Genomic DNA, 16,769 nt, shown 5'->3' with positions numbered 1-16,769 from the left:
GCTGGGTGGTGGTGGTGCACGCCTTAATCTCAGCATTCAGGAGCAGAGACAGTCAGATCTCTGTGAGTTCGAGGCCAGTCTGGTCTTACAAAAGCCAGTTCCAGAAGCCAGCAGTTTCAAAGCTACACAGAGAAATCCTATCTTGAAAAACAAAACACAAAAATCAAAACAAAAAAGAATGTAGAACAGGGCTGGAAAGATGGCTCAGCAATTGAGATCACTGGATATTCTTCCAGAAGTCCTGAGTTAAATTCCAAGCAACAACGTGGTGGCTCACAACCATCTGTAATGAGACCTGGCGCCCTCTTCTGGCCTGCAGGCATACATTCAAAAAGAATACAGTCCACAAAATAAATAAATAAATAAATCTTTAAAAAAAAGAATGTAGAATGGGGCAAATAGAATACAATAAATAACAACTGTCCATTCCTATTATTGTTTCCCATTTCCTGGCTGGCAAATGAAGGGCTTTCTAATGCTATTACCACATGTAGACTTCTGATTCAACCATAGCTTCTTTATTCATAGATAAGAAGATAAATGAACAACCTACAACAACCCTTTCACGTTTATCTTAGAGTTCTTAACTCTTAATGATTATTTAATATTAGAAAAGACATCAAGGGGCCTAGAGAGATGCTCAGTGGTTAATTAACAGCACCGGCTGCTCTTCCAGAGGACCCAGTTCAATTCCAGCACCCGCATGGCAGCTCACAACTGTCTGTAACTCCAGTTCCAGGGGTTCTGACACTTTCACACAGACATGCATGCAGACAAAACAACCATGCACATGAAATAAAAAAGAGAAAAGGCATACACGAATCACATAACTATTGGTTAACATTGTTTGTAAATAGGACTACAAAGTCAGAGATGCCACTGCAGTGGAAGGACCAGTAAATAAAGGAAAATACACACCAAAAAGGTAGAAAATGTTTTATTGCATGAGTATCCCCAATTCTTTTTTGACATATGTGGCCTCTCTAGATACTACAAATGAGAATTTAAACAATAAAATAAAATAAAAGAGACGAAGAGAGAATATAAACAAAGCAGGTACATATTGAGACTATGCAATAATAATAAAAGGCAAGGGCATCTTTGCTACACATTGAGTTTGAAGCCAGCCTGGGCTACATGAAACCCTGTCTCAGTGGGAAGAAAGGCCCTTTAATTATCCACTGGAGGCCCTGATGCCATAGAATTTTTCCCTATACTAGAATAAGCTATAAATTATTTGTCCTATCTAACAAAATCTTGTGAATTAGACAGTGCCGAAGATGAGTGGACAGCTTGAACTCTAAAATGAGAACCTGAAAAGACTGTCATTAACAGTATGGGTCCAAAGAAAGAAAGGGGAGCAAGAATGCAAACCGATTCACAAAGTAGCATGACGCAGTGTTAAAAGAAGAAAAGGATTCTCAGAATAAACATGCAATGGTAGCCAGGAAATTTCTAAAAACAAATTATCAACAGTATGAGAAAGGCCAGTTTGTTCTTCCAGATAATAAAAGGAAATTACAAGGCAATAGTGCAAACAGATAAAAGAACAGAATAGGAGGCTGGGTGTAATTGTACATACCTTTCATCCTAGCACCGTAGAGGCAGAGCAAGTGGATCTCTGAGTTAAGGTCAGCCTGGTCTATGGAGTGAGTTCCAGGTCAACTGGGACTGCACAGTAAGACTCTGTCTCAAAAAAAATAGAATTCAGAAGCAAACCCAAAGAAATACAATATAGGAACTATTTAAATCTATGGGGTAAAGAATCATTCAAGAAAAAATTTGGAACTACTGGATAGCCATTTCTTTTCTTTTCTAAGGCAAAAACCAAGATCTTTATGATTTCACAAACCAAACCAAATTCTAGGCATGATCAACAGTCACAAACACAAAGGAACATGATAGGTTTTTTTTTTTTTTGCAGGGGAGCATGTATTTGGGGGAAATTATCATGTTTTGTTTTGGTTTTTCGATCATGGGGATTAAATCTAGTGCCTCATACATGCTAGGCAAGTGTTCTAGCCTCAGCTCTAGTAAGTTCGTTGCTGCTATTTCTATTTTGAAGACAAGGTCTCACTCTACAGCTCTGATTGGAACTCAGTGCAGACTAGGCTTGCCTCAAACTCACAAAGATTTGCCTGCTGGAATTAAAGTCATGTGCCCAGCATGCCTGGCCTTTAATATGTTTCAGAAACACATTAAAAATACAACCTTCATGTGCCTTTAATCCCAACACTTGGGAGGCAAAGGCAAGAGGATCTCAGTGAGTTCAAGGCCAATCTGGTCTACAAAGCAAGTTCCAGGACAGCCAGGACTACAGAGAGAAACCCTGTCTCGAAAAACCAAAAAGGAAAGAAAGGGGGTAGAAGGGAATGAAGAAAGGAAGAAAATAAAATCTTGCAAAGGGCAAAACTGAAAGAAAAACACAGACTAGAGAATGATTTTACAAAATATATATCAGACAAAGTTAACATTTTTAATATAAAAAGAGCTCTTCAAATTAAAAAGGAGAACACCAAATGTTCTAGCAAATAACCAAAGGACATGGTCAGATAACTCTTAAACAGGAAGAATTAGAGCCAATAAAAACAAGAAGAGATATTCGACCTTACCAGCTAGCCATCATAATAGAAGGGCAAATTAAAGCTAGGTAAATATTTTCACTAAGCAGACTGACAAAGATTTAAAAAGATTAACAAAATCTCAAATTTAGTAAGATTGCACAACAGACATGTTTCCTTTTGGTAAGAACACAAATTATAATTTTCTGGAAGGAAGATAGTTTGGCAATATGCACAAAAGTCTTTTATTGTGGGTCTAGGAAAGTGGCTCATGCCTATAATCCCAACACTCAGCCTGAGGCAGGAGGATCTGCTTGGGTTCGAGGACAGCCTGGGCTGAGTAAATTTCAGGACAGCTGTCTTAGGGTTTCTATTACTGTGACAAAACACCCTGAACAGAAAGCAAGCTGGGGAGGAAAGGGTTTATTTGGCTTATACTTCAACATTGCTGTTCATCGCTGAAGGAAGTCAGGACAGGAAATCAAGCAGAGCAGAATCCTGGAGGCAGGAGCTGATGCAGAGGCCATGGAGGGATGCTGCTTAGTGGTTTGTTTTACATAGAAGGCAGGACCATCAACCAGCCCAGGGATAGCACCACCCACTATGGGCGGGGCCCTCCCCCATCAACACTAATTAAGAAAATTCCCTACAGTCTTAGGGAGGCATTTTCTCAATTGAGACTCCCTCCTCTCAGGTGACTGTAACTTAGGTCAAGCTGACACAAAACCAGCCAGCACAACAGCTTAGGCTGTAGAATGAGACTCTGTCTCAAAAACTGAAAAGGGGAGCTGGGGACATGGTTCTTTTTTTTTAAATATTTATTTATTTATTTATTATGTATACAATGTTCTGTCTGTGTGTATGTCTGCAGGCCAGAAGAGGGCACCAGACCTCATTACAGATGGTTGTGAGCCACCATGTGGTTGCTGGGAATTGAACTCAGGACCTTTGGAAGAGCAGGCAATGCTCTTAACCACTGAGCCATCTCTCCAGCCCCGGGGACATGGTTCTTGTGCAAGCGTGAAGACCATTGTTTGGATCCACAGAGCCTACCAAATGCTGAGTGAATGTGGTGACCTGCCTTGGGAGACAGAAACTAGGGATCCCTAAAACAAGCTAGCTGGTACAACTAGCCATATTGCGAGCTCTGGGTTTGATTGAGAAACTGCCTCAGTGAATAAGGTGGAAGAACAGTCAAGGATGATCCCCGACATCAAGTTTGGGCCTTCGCCAGCATGCACGCCCACATGCATTTGCACCTATGCTTGTGTGTGTCCACACACACAAAAAACATGCATGTGCAAATGCACATGAGAAAAGAAAAATAGGAAATAACTTTAAAAATTTAAAAACACATAAAAGGCCAGCAAACATGGTTCAGCAGGTAAAAGCATTGTCCTGCAAGCCTGGAAACCTGAGTTTAATCCCTAGAGCTGATATAAATGTGGAAGGAGAGAGCCATCTCCACAAACCATCATCTGTCCTCCACGAGCACGCCGTGACATGAAAACTCATACAGGCTGCTTGTGCGCACAAGCAACAACAATAAGTAAAATGTTAGCCTTTTTTTAAAAAAATCAAAATTTTACATTTATGTTTGAATCAAAATGTCTGGAAGGATATTAGCAAAATGCCAACAGCTCTGCCATTGAGAAGCGGAATTTAGGAGCATTCTCTCTGTTTCTAGCTACCAAAAATCAAACCCTGGGTTCCATGCATGACAGGCAATCACTCTGCCACTGAGCTAGACCCTCAGGCTACCTTTCCTTTATATTTTTCTGTGGTCTTAGTCTCCCTACAATGAACAGCTGCTTTGTCATTAGAAGACAAAGTTAAGGTTAATGTTCATAAGAAAGAAAAACACACAGAAAGATGACATTTTTATCGGCTTGGCATATATTTTCCCCCAACAAAACAGGAGGCAACTCAAGAGTGGAGAGCAGGAGGGGATGACATGAAGAATGTGAACAAGGTAAGAACGAGCTGTTTAAGAGAGCGAGGTGAGGGCTGGAGAGATGGCTCAGTGGTTAAGAGCATTGCCTGCTCTTCCAAAGTGCGGCTATGAATATTTGGATTCCTGCAGGGGTTGGAAGGGAAGCTGGAGCCTTGACTGGGGAGTTGGAGGCATTTGCAAAATAGCAATTGTGATAGTAATTCAGGAATTTAGGTGGGTAAGAAAGCAAGTGAAGAGGGAAAGAGAATGGTGTAAGGAGAGAGTGTGTGGGAGGGGTTAAAGAATTGGAGGCTTCACATGGTGTCAAAGAATTGCAGCGGGGTTACTTGAGCAAGTGAGCTGGGAAGCTAGGTGAGTTGTAGACGCAGCCCCGTTTGAATTAGTGATTGCTGAAGCCTAAATTCTGACAACTTCTGTTGTCTGGCTACGTGAGTAGGTTGCAGAGATTGAACCACCCTTCTTCCTGTCCCAACACTATCATTCGTGCATTTTTACTCTTTGTCTAGAGGTCAAGTGCACTGCGCATTGCACAACACTCCAGGCCGTTTCCACTTTGTAACTGACACATAATTATATGCACTTATGAGGTATAATGTAATCATTCAATGCGTAATGACCAAATCAGGGTAATTGGCACTTCCAGCTGCTCAAACAACTGCCATATCTCTTTTGTTTTAAACAGGGCCTCACTCAGGCTAGCCTTAAACTAGCAATCCTCCTGCCTTAGTCTCCTGATGCTAAGATGCTTGGTGTGCCACCAAGTCAGCAAGGTCAATCTACATTCCAGCTGGTAGCACTATTTGAACTCAGTAAGTTACAAAAAGAAATGAGACGGCATGAAGGTGGGAGATGTATGTGGGTACAGAAAGGGCAATTCAGGTATGTGAGTGGGTACAGAAGGGGCAATTCGGGTATGTAGGTGGATGCAGAAGGGGCAAGTAGGATATGTGAGTGGGTACAGAAGGGGAAAATTGAATATGGATATTTTCAAGATCTATTCCATATATGTATTAAATTGTCAAAGAATAAACAAAAAAATATTTTCAAATCTTTTTTTTTTCTAAAGTCAGGGTCTTACTTTGTAGTTCTGGCTAGTCCAGAACAGGCTACATAGACCAGGCTAGCCTCTAACTCATAGATTCACCTGTCCCTGCCTCCTGAGCACTGGATTTAAAGGCATACACCACCATAACCAGCTAAATCTTTTTAAAAAAGGGAAGAAAGGAAGGAAGGAAGGAAGGAAGGAAGGAAGGAAGGAAGGAAGGAAGAAAGGAAGGAAGGTACATATACACAACAAAGTTTTATTTAGGTGTAAAAGAAAAACAAAATCATTACATTTGCAAGAAAATGGATGCAGCTAAAAATCATGAAGAGAGAAAAGGGCAGACTCAGAAAGACAAACACTGCATGCTGTCTCTCATACACTGAACCTAAAATTAACCATTACTGCATATGTGTATTGATATACGCGTGTTTGCAGGTCATGAAAACAGAAAGGTGATTAATGAGGGGAGGAAGAGAGCTAAAGAGAAGTGGGAAATAGTAATGGAATCCACATGACAGAGATGCAGAAGGTGGGGACTACCTGGGGCAAGAAAGGGAACTAGGAGAGGGAGGGGCATGAGGACAGCAGAAGAGGGGAATGAACGAGAGCGAAGTAGGACACATACGTATAAAGATGCCATGATAAAACCCATTAGTTTATATGTTAACTAAAAAAAATAATTGAAAAAAAACAAAATAACTTATCTATTGTAATGGTTTGACCTTCATTGTCAATATGACTGGGTTTGGAATCACCTGGGAGATACACTTCTGCATGTGTCTTTGCATGTGTCTGGAAACTGAGTTTCCAGAGAGATTGAACAGAGGATGAAAAATGAACCCTGAATGTGGACAGCACCATCACCTAGGCTGGGGTCTCCAAGTGAATAAAAAGGGAAAGTAGAGAAATCCAGTTTCCTGGTTGGCACTGCAGACCAACTGTTCCTCTCATCATGCTTTCTCCTCATGATTTACATCTCTGTGAGGGAGGAAAAAAAACCCTTTTCATTAAGTTGTCTTTTTGTCCAGCATTTGGTTACAGCAATGAGATAAATGGTAAAAACATTCCAAATCCTTTCTCGTGGCTTTTTGAGCTATATAATATGACCACCTTTCGTCATCATACTGTGTAATAGCATATCATTTCTATGGGTTGGGAGCCTTTGAATTCCTCTCTACTAGTTCATTGAGTTGTTGGAAACTACAGTTACCCTAAAGTGCTATAGAACAGTAGGACTTCTTCCTATCTAAGTGTTGTTTGGGTATGATTATCCAACTCTCTCCGCCCCCTCCCACCCACACACTTCCTGCCACTCAGGATCTTGGAGTAGCCTTAGGAATCTGCTCTTTCTGTCTTCATTTTTCACTTTATACCTTCAAAAATCCTAGGCTGTGGGCAACCTGAACTTTGAGCTTTCTCATCTCATTGCTTTTATGCAAATTTCCCTCCCAGTTTCTGAACTGACACATTTTGTCCTTTTTGGTTTAAAGAGTGTTTCCCGTTGTCCAGGCAACCTCAAACTCCCTAGCCAAGAATGATGTAGAGCTCAGGGCCCTCCTGCCCCCACCCTCTAAAGGCTAAGATGACAAGCACACATACCACAAGATTTGGCTTATTGTACCTGTCATTTTTAAACCTCAGAAAAAGCCTTGACTTCGCCAAACACGTCCCCAAACCACTTGAGGCCTCCTGTCAATATTCATGGTCATCAATACACACCTGTCTGGGGACACTTCTAATTTTCTCCTTTCTGTCTTTTTGTTTATTTAGGTCAATTTTATCCATCTCCTCAAGGAAATCAAGATGAGAGCATACCCAAAGCCATTTTCCACGCCATCTTCACGCCTAGCACCAGGCAGATTATTCACTGCGTTAGCTACATGAATATTTCCAACATATGGTACACAATTATTTTAGGCACCCCTTCTTCCATTTTAGGTAATGGTCAAAGTTTCTTTTAAATAATCATATTTGTCAGGTGGTGGTGGCGCACACATTTCACCCTGGCACCAGGAGGCAGAGGCAGGCAGAACTCTGTGAGTTCCAGGCCAGCCTGGGCTACAGAGTAACTTCCAGGATAGCCAGGGCTTTTATACACAGAAACCTTGTCTCGAAAAACCAGCCAATGAATAAATAAAAGAATAAAATAAGTACATTTAGCTGAAGGGTGTGGCTCAGTCGATAGACCACTTGCCTAAACCACATGAGGCCCATGAACTTTAATAAGAGAAGAAATTTTTATGTATGTGCTTTGCCCATTTGCATTTTTGTGCACAATGTGCGTGCCTGGTTGCTGCAAAAGCCAGAAGAGGGCATCCAAAAATGGACACCGTGTGGGTGCTGGGAATTGATCTTAGGTCCTCTGAAAGAGCAATCTGTGCTCCCTCCCAATCGCTAAACCATCAATCCAGCCCATATTTATTTTAATGGTTTTAATTGGAATACATTATATCACTCTCCCCCTCAGCCACCCGCCATATCCCCTCACACTCTCAAGTTGAATGCCACTTTTTCTATTTTTTTTTTGAGACAGGATTTCTCTGTGTAACAACCCTAGCTATACTGGAACTAGCTCTTGTAGTCCAGGCTGGCCTCGAACTCAGAGCTCCATCTGCCTCCCAGGCGTGTGCTACCACCACACAACTGCTTTTTCTTTTTAGTAAGTGAGGATAAGGATCTTTTCTTGTATTGGTCATTTTTTTCTGGAAATGGCCTATCTAGTACTCATATTTATCTCTCCATACATAAAGGAAATTATTCAACTTCTGCATTATCCCATTTTATCCTGGAACAATCTTTAGTTCCACAAGGCTTCTATCACATATGACCTGTGTTGATGACTTAAATCTGTCACCCTGATCTAGGCCTCTAATTCAAGTTACTGGCTATTTTTACCTATGTGAAACTAAACCCACATGCATATTTATAAAGTCACCAGACCTGTGACTGAATTTCCTTCTGGCCTCAGTCTTTTGAACTTATGTGACTAGGGCACACCCGCCAAAATCCTGTTCTTTCATCTGTAAAACACAATTATATCTACTTTGTAGGCTTAATAACAAAATGAGATTTATGCAGAACTGGCATAAATACTCCATAAAAGGTAGCATTATCTCCCTGCCCTGGCTTCCCAGCTACACTGAAAATTCACCCTAAGTCTTGTGACTCGCTATCCCTTCCTTACACACAGGCACCCCATCCACAAGGGAAGTTCCCAGTTCCCTGGGGTGTACGAAGACATGCACGCATACATAACTACGTGCATGCTACTTCCAGTTCCACTACGACTGCAGTCAGGCCAAAGACTCTGTTTTCTCCTAATCTGATTGTTTCCCAGCTCACTGGCAATCACACCCTCCCTTCAGTCTACTTCTCAAGCCCTCAGGTCAAATGTGGTCCTTTTGTGCTTCCACACTCACCGGGCTAGTCCAATCGGTTCCTCACTAGATGGGGAGTTCCCTGAGATCAGAGTTTCACTGTTTTGTGTCACCAGCCCCCAGAACAGGGTCTACAATTTTACATATTTGTTGAGTAAGTGAATAAACGCATACTCCTCTTTTTTTATCTGAGTGGAGTTTTAAGCACTGATCTCCTACTCTTCTATGGCAAGCAGTTCCCTTGCATATATGAACCTTAAAAAAGGCCCTCTAGTGCCCACAGCTCCTATGAGCTGTGTTGCCCAGGTAATGACTGGAGTCTGAGACTAATCCCACTGAAAGATGTGCAGTTGAAGACACTGGTCTGACTGTATAAGCCAGCCAGTGTTGAGACCAGAGTCCACCCCAACCCCAGAGAACATTGTGGCCACAGAGAAAAAGACAGGACACTTCCTGGAGTCTCTCCAGCCTTAGAGTCAAGCTGTATATCACCTCTAATAAGCAAAGAACAGGACAGTTTTTTCCCAGTTTTTTTTAATAGCATTTTTTCCAAAGCCAGGAAACAACTAGAGACGATTTCAAAGTAGACAAGTAAACAAAAAGTAAAGGAGAAACAGTATAGACACATCCACTGTTCCACAATAAATAGAGCTCTATTTAGTATTCCCCACTAGTATCACAGGAGAGGCCCAGCTCTCCGTGGGGTCAAGAGTGCTCCCCATGATTGTGTAAGGGGCTTAGACAGCACTCAGGTATGATTAGGTCAAACTGTGTGAACACAGGAAGCGGTGAGATCAAGGTCTACAGTTCGGGCCCTTGGTCTGGGTAGGGTTTGATGATTCTTAACTTCTTCCACACTGTGCTGGATCCCATAGCCAAAGTAGATAGCAAATCCTAGTAAGGAAAGACAACTGTAAGGTGGGGAAATGTAACCTGGAATGGTTTAATAGGTCTCCAACTGGAGATCAAGAGAGAAAGGAGCCGGTGTAGGACGGAGAAGCAGACACCTACCAACCAGCATCCAGATCCCAAATCGGGCCCAAGTGCCAGCTGTCATTTGCATCATCAGGTAAACATTCACAAAGATGCTCACCAGTGGGAGCAGAGGCAGACCAGGCACCTGCAAAACAAGATAGACATACAACACAAGGGTTCTTACCTTACTGGGGGCAGAGCAGGCCAAGTTCAACCCCTACTCTTCTCCTCATGGCCTGGATCCCAGAGGCTACTCATTTGCCACACATATTATTAGACTCCCCACATCCGGAACTTAAGAAAATGGAACCAGAAAGGAGGAACTAGAGAGCATCAGCAACGAGTCTGGCCCAAATAGTTCTAACACCTACCTTCTTGTGTCCAATTAAAGAATATAAGGTACAAGCCCTAATTGTCCCAAGATGGATTGGTGAGGGGAAGAGACATCATTTACCTTAAAGTGAAGGGGGGTGTTGCTCTGTGGCTGTTTCCGGATAACTCCAACAATTCCAAGAATGAGCCCCAGGATCAGCACAATCACTGTGACCCACACAGGGTCTCTAGAACTAAGTGGAGTTGTCCACCATTTCAGCACCAGGCAAAGAACAATCAGTAGTAGAGCTTCAAAAGTCAAGTGGAGAGGCATCAAAACCAACTCTTGTGGAATATGCAAAGATGCTAAGGCCTCCATTCCCAGAAGGGTTACCCTCTTGCTTGACCTCTCTCTCACCGAATGCTACCACATAATGTCCACCCTGTCAAGCTGGGCTCTCCAAACTTTCCCAAAAGAATAAAACCACTGCTTGGGACTGTGATATGGCTCAGCAGTTAAGAGCACTTGTTGCTCTTCCAGAAGACCTCAGTTTGGTTCCCAGTACAATTTGGCAACTCACAACTGGCTATAACTCCAGTTCCAGGAGATCAGATGCCTTCTTCTGATCTATGTAGGTACCAGGCATGCATACAGCACACAGACACTCATGCAGGCAAAATGCTCATACACATAAAAGTAAATAAATAGATAACAAACAAACAAACAAAAGTAAAGGAAAGAAGAATCCACTGCTCACCAAGCAGTGAGGAGCAAACATAGACAACTCGGCCAGAAAGGGGGGTGGGGATGGAGCTGACTGGATAAAACAGGGCCTGGACAGTCAGCTTCTCTGCTTCAAGTGTCTTCTCCTCCTGCAATTCCACTTCCTCTTCATCATTCTTCATTTCCTGGTCAGGCTGATATCTGTGGCAAAAGTAAGAACCAATTTTAAGAGCATCTCCTAACAATTCTCCATATTTTTTCCAGGTGGCTTGTTTATGGCCATTGAAGGTAGAAGCTTGGGCTGGGGAGATGACTCAGTCTGTAAAGGGTCTGGAGAGATGGCTTGGCAGTTAGTTAAAGGTGTTTACTTCTCTTCAGAGGACCTAAGTTTAGTTCCTAGTACTCTCATTGGGCAGATCAAGACCACCTATAGCTCTAGCTCCAAGGGATTCAATATCCTCTTCTGGCCCCCAAGGACACCAGATAGACAGACAGACAGACACAGAGAATTTATTTTTAAATATTCAAGTGTCTGCCACACAAGTGTGATTATTGGACTTGAATTTGGATAGCCAGCACTCATTTAAAACCCAGGTGTCCTGTAACCCCAGTGCCAGGGGGTTGGAGCTAGGATTCCTGGAATTCCCATTAGTCAACCAACTTTGCCAACCAGTGAGCTCCAGCTTCAATGAGAGACTCCATCTAAAAAAATACACTGGAGAGGGATGTAGAGGGATGTGGATAGACACCTAACTCTGACTCATACACACACTTACATACACGGGGGATGGGGGTGGGAGAGAAGCTCTTTTGGACAGGACAAGATGCCCACATTACTCAAGGAGAGTCAGGATGACAGAAGGCAGAGAAGGAATGAGCACCTCAGCCTTACCCAGAAACAAACGCAAGTCTTACCTGAGAATGAGAACACAGATGGAAACCAGGGAGTAAGCGAGCAGAGTCCCAATCGACATGAGGTCCACAAGATCAGCGAGCTCGAAGAGGAAGGCCATGAATGCTAAAATGGGAAGGCAGAAAGCGGTGAGAAGGAAGTAAAAGGAGCTGGTGAAACAATAAAAAGGGGTGCTTCTGTTTTGTTACCTGCGATAACACCAGATACCACAGTGGCCACAATGGGGGTGCGTGTGCCACTGTGTACCCTAGCAAGGACACGGAACAGGAGGCCATCTTCAGCCATCGCATAGATCACCCGAGGCATAGGAAACATAGAGCCCAAAAGGCTGAAAAAGACAATGCCTAATGAATCCAAGTGACAATAAGTTCACTAAGGTATCTGTTCTGAGCCTATGTGTTCATAGCATCTCCACTTCCAGCCCTCCTAAGGAACATTCTCTGGCACAAAATGGACATAACTGGGAACTACAGCCACCAAGGAAACAAATATTAAACACTGACCTACCTAGTGGAAAGAGCACAGAGGGAGCCAATAGCCACAAGGTAGCTGGCAGGATCCCAGCCAATGTAGGAAAATGCCTCAGGCAAAGGGCTCTCCGGCAGAAGCTGGTAGTAAGGCATCATGAGGGTAAGTGCCGAAGACACACCAAAATAAGCCAAAAAGCAGACAGACAGTGAGACCACGATACCCATAGGGATGGAGCGCTGTGGATTCTGAGCCTCTTCCCCTGTAAGAAAACACATGGCACAATGTTCTGAACCAGGGGAGTAGGCTCGCTCCCCTACCACCCCCAGTCTGTATGATCACACACTGCATCCAAGGTGAGCCAGGAGGGTGTGACTGACCAGTGGTCGCAATACAGTCAAAACCAACGAAGGCATAGAAACAGGTAGCAGCGCCACGGAGCATCCCTTCCACGCCAAAAGGCATGAAACCTCCAGAGCCCATAGACTCGAAGCTAGAGTGCAAGAGAAACAGAAACGGTTAGAGTTTGTTCAGCTAAGCCTGTACCTTTTCTCTAAGGCCCAGCTGCTTATTGTCTCCCACTCCCATTATGGATTCCCCCTCCTCCCCCATGAGGGTCCCAGCTTTGTGGGTCTCTAACCTACAAGTGTCATTGGGTCCACCCATGGTCAAGCAATAGTCCTCTTTTGTGAGGCTCCAGTTCTTCGGGTCTCCCATAACGAAGCCAGAGATGAAGACAAACCCGAGAACCAAGAGGTTGGCCCCTGTGAACACTTTGGTAACCAGGGCTGATTCACTCGCCCCCATGGCCAACAATCCTGTGGAGAGAATTGTTCAGGATCCTGAGAGACTAAATCCTTCCTCCAAGTTTGCTTTTCCTGCCTCTGTGAGGCAGACTCCTTCCTTCCCAGCTTCCTTCCCTCCTCATCCTTACCACTCCACACCTTCAAGCCCTTCCAGGCCCAACCCCGCCCATCATTCAACCCCGCCCCTTGCCTCACCAGTGAGCAGCAACACAAGGGCCAAAGCAAAGAAATCTGGATATTCTGCGAGAACACGGGGTACATGCAGTGAGATGGTCCCCTTCAGAGTCTCAGAGATGTGGTTCCCAATCAGATTGTCAAAAGCAGAGCTCCAAGCCCGGGCCACACTGGCTGTACCTGGTATAGCAATTGCATTTTGTACTATAATCCCAATACTTGGGAAAATGATGAGGTCAAGTTCCCTCCGACCTACACAGGCTCACACTGATCCCCACCATTATTACCCATCTTACCCTGGGGGGAGGGAGGTGACAGGTCTCTATTTAACTTAGCCTGGCCTTGAACTCAACAAACTTAGGACCCTCCCACTTCAGCCTCCTGAGTACTGGGATCACAGGTGCCCACCAATACAACCAGCTCCTGCTATTAATTTTTAAAGCCCAAACCAGTATCTTAATGAATGAACACCAAACAAAGGTATACAATTGTTCTTCACCTTCAACCCCCCCTTCATCAACCCCTCCCCACACATCTACAAATAAAAATATAAAATAAACATCTAGAAGTATTTCGATACTAGGAAAAATAATGAAAATTTCGGCTTCACTATTCCACTTAGATTTCTGGATCTATAATCCCTTCGCTACTTGGATAATCACCCACTCCAACCCCCCCCCCATCGCACCCCAAGCATCTATCTCACCAATGACGTAGGAGAGGATGAGGTTCCAGCCGGTGGTGAAGGCCCAGAGTTCACCAACAGTGACATAACTGTAGAGATATGCAGAACCAGAGCGGGGGACCCGGGCACCAAACTCAGCATAGCACAGTCCAGCCAACACAGAAGAAAAAGCAGCCACCAGAAAGCAGATCACAATGGATGGCCCCGCTTTATCTTTGGCCACCTCACCAGCCAGGACATACACACCTGCACCCAATGTGCTGCCCACACCCAGGGCCACTAAGTCGAGGGTGGTTAGGCATCTGGCAAGGCGGGTGTCGCCCAAGCCTGGCTCCAACATGCGTCTACGCACCAGCTTTTGACCGAATCTTCTAAGTGCCTGCCACCGCATTCTGGCTGGCATTGAAGAGGATGCTAGGTTCTGGTGAAAAAACAAGACAAAAGCCCTTCAATGGGTCTCATTATCCCTAAGCTCAGAAAGTGAATTACAAAGCCCACTCCACTACAGGGACAAAGGAAGGTAGGTGTGCGGGGAGCAAGCCACTTTACCTCTAACGTCCGATTCTTCATAGGCAAATAGGAATTACAATAATAACGCAAGTAGGAATTACAGTATCTCTGAGGCTGGTGAACTCATTGCGCAGAAGAGGCAAGTGAAAACCCCTTAGTAAGTGCTTGGACACTATGTTTCTTCTTTTTCTGGCCAAGAACCTATGGGATTTACCCTAGAGCTCAGCCCAGCAGCCCTAAAATGTAACGTTTCTGCTTCCTGGCCTGCAGCTCCTGGTGAATCGAGAGGAACTCAACTCAGGGCAACTCTGGGAGAGCGCTTTCTCACACCCAATACCCACATCCCTTTCGGTGTGCGCCTGGAGGGCTTCAAAGAGACATGGCTACCCACCGCCTGGAAGAGAGGGACTGACCTCGCTTCAGGTTAAAAGTGGGCACTGCCTCGATCTTATCCCTCCTCACCAAACCCACAGCGCTCCACCTGAGCCAGCAAATGTTCCCCCACTTCCTGCCGCCTGCCTTAGGCTGGTCAGTGAGGATCAGCCATAAGGCGGGGCTTCGGTATCTGAAATTGGGAGATGCGCCCCGGGGCGGGGGTGGGGGGGTACAAAGCCAGCCCTAGATGGCTCACACTCCCTTCTTCACAGACTAGGGGTCCCGCCCGATGGTCCTAAATTCAGCATCTAGATTGTATGGTTCCATCTAGAAGCGGTCTGGGGCTGCGCTGGAGCTAGGGAGCCCTGGCCCCTGGGCTAGGGTCTTGCCAGCAACAGGTCACACAGCCCGCTGATGCAACTGCACGCCGTGGTTGCCTGAGAAGCCTAGGTACTTGAGGACCCTCCCCCTCCCCACTCTGACACACGTGTCGGCCCCAAAGGCTTACCAGAGAGCTGTGGCAAGCCCAGAGAACGGAGATTCTCAGATCTGGTTCGGTGAGGCTGACTTCAGAGTTGGGCTGGGTCTGCAGACAAGCTGCTCAGGCTTCAATGCTGCTGCTTAGGGTCGTTGCGCGCCAAGCGCCCCTTATATTCACTGGGAGGAGGAGCCAGTAACGTCATGGGATCCCACCCCCAAGCCCTCTCCCTACACATGACACACAACACAATATACGTACCCACGCGCGGGCTAGTGTACGGACACACACACACACACACACGCACACACACACACGAGTTACTTGGCTTTGCAAGCCTGAGATTGCTTCCCAACCAAAAACAGCAAGCAGGGAGGGCATGGCGGGGAATGAGAAAAGCGGGAGGATAACCTTTTCCCATTTGCCTCTCTGGTGGTCAGAGGACAAGAAGAAGCTTCCTGATCATAGATCCCCTGGGAATTTTCTACTTTTGTGCAGGATTAGTCAGAAACAGTGATTATAAGCAGCACTGGGGGGGGGGGGACGAATAAAGAGAATTGGGTTTGTGTGAAGGCCGGCGAGGCAAATAGCACCAAGTCTCCATCTCGTTCCTGTCGGCATGAAACCCTTCGGAAGGACCGTGCAGGACTCTGGGCAGCCAGCCATCTGACTGCTGCCCCTCGGCTCTCGGCCTCAACTGTTTCTAATGCAGACAACAAAAGGATGAGCGGAAGACCGTTTCAAACCACCTGTCCACGGACAATTACTCCTGTGTAGAGTTCTAGGCCACAAGGTATTTGCAGCATCTCTCTACCTGCCTATCAACAATAAATGTGAAATTACTACTATTGAGGGAGAGAAACTTTTTAAAATTTGTAGCGATGGGGGTCAATGCTGAGGCTTTATCAATGAGCTGCTACAGCCCCACCCTTTTGGTTCCGTTTCACTGGGACTAACTGAAGTTTGGAGCTTCATAATTATTGTGGAAATCACCCTTCTGATAAACCCTGCCTATTGTTTTCAGGTCTGTCTCCCACAGGCCCTCTACCTCATTTAAATGCACAAGAGAGAGGAAACGTGAAGCTCAAGCAAGCGGTGGGGCCTTTTAGGCTCTGAGTTACTAGGAAACAGTAGGAGACTGAAGTTCTTAGATAGAACTCCTACCGCCTTGGTTGTAAGTGTTGTGAAGGTGTTGTTCCCTTCCACTAAGCCATCTTAGCAACTCAGGATAGCCCAAAACACATGGTCTCCTTTCATGATTCACCAGGAACCTGCCAGTGCTCATCCAGCCGCCAAAGCCTTCTTGAGAGTCTCCTCTCTAGCCCGAGGTCACCAGAAATTTCCTCCTTAGCTCAGGCTAGCCTTAAACTAGTTATACTCCTGCAGGCTTGAGCTTCCTAAAATGTTTGGTT

The 16,769-nt window shown here is 45.0% G+C and overlaps 1 protein-coding gene across 2 annotated transcripts; it reads right to left on the bottom strand.

The window, feature by feature from the left end:
- Positions 1-9,460: 9,460 nt before the first annotated feature.
- Slc7a3 (solute carrier family 7 member 3) lies at positions 9,461-15,795 on the bottom strand. 2 transcript variants are annotated; one of them, XM_075958060.1, is made up of 12 exons: positions 15,388-15,795; positions 14,016-14,415; positions 13,331-13,489; positions 12,970-13,147; positions 12,710-12,822; positions 12,369-12,591; positions 12,050-12,189; positions 11,864-11,966; positions 10,983-11,149; positions 10,367-10,533; positions 9,949-10,057; positions 9,461-9,831 (listed from the first exon to the last, which is right to left on the bottom strand). In XM_075958060.1, exons 2-12 carry the CDS (start codon positions 14,395-14,397, stop codon positions 9,701-9,703), a joined length of 1,872 nt encoding a protein of 623 aa, XP_075814175.1. In that variant the 5' UTR covers positions 14,398-14,415; positions 15,388-15,795; the 3' UTR covers positions 9,461-9,700. The 2 variants fall into 2 exon arrangements, with proteins under 2 accessions (XP_075814175.1, XP_075814173.1); XM_075958058.1 differs by lacking the exon at positions 15,388-15,795 and adding an exon at positions 14,544-14,660.
- Positions 15,796-16,769: the final 974 nt, after the last annotated feature.

The sequence above is a fragment of the Microtus pennsylvanicus genome, chromosome X (genome assembly GCF_037038515.1).
Source record: "Microtus pennsylvanicus isolate mMicPen1 chromosome X, mMicPen1.hap1, whole genome shotgun sequence".
In the NCBI taxonomy this organism is placed as follows: domain Eukaryota; kingdom Metazoa; phylum Chordata; class Mammalia; order Rodentia; family Cricetidae; genus Microtus; species Microtus pennsylvanicus.
Note: the sequence above shows the minus strand (reverse complement) of the source record. Positions and strands in the feature narration are given on the sequence as shown.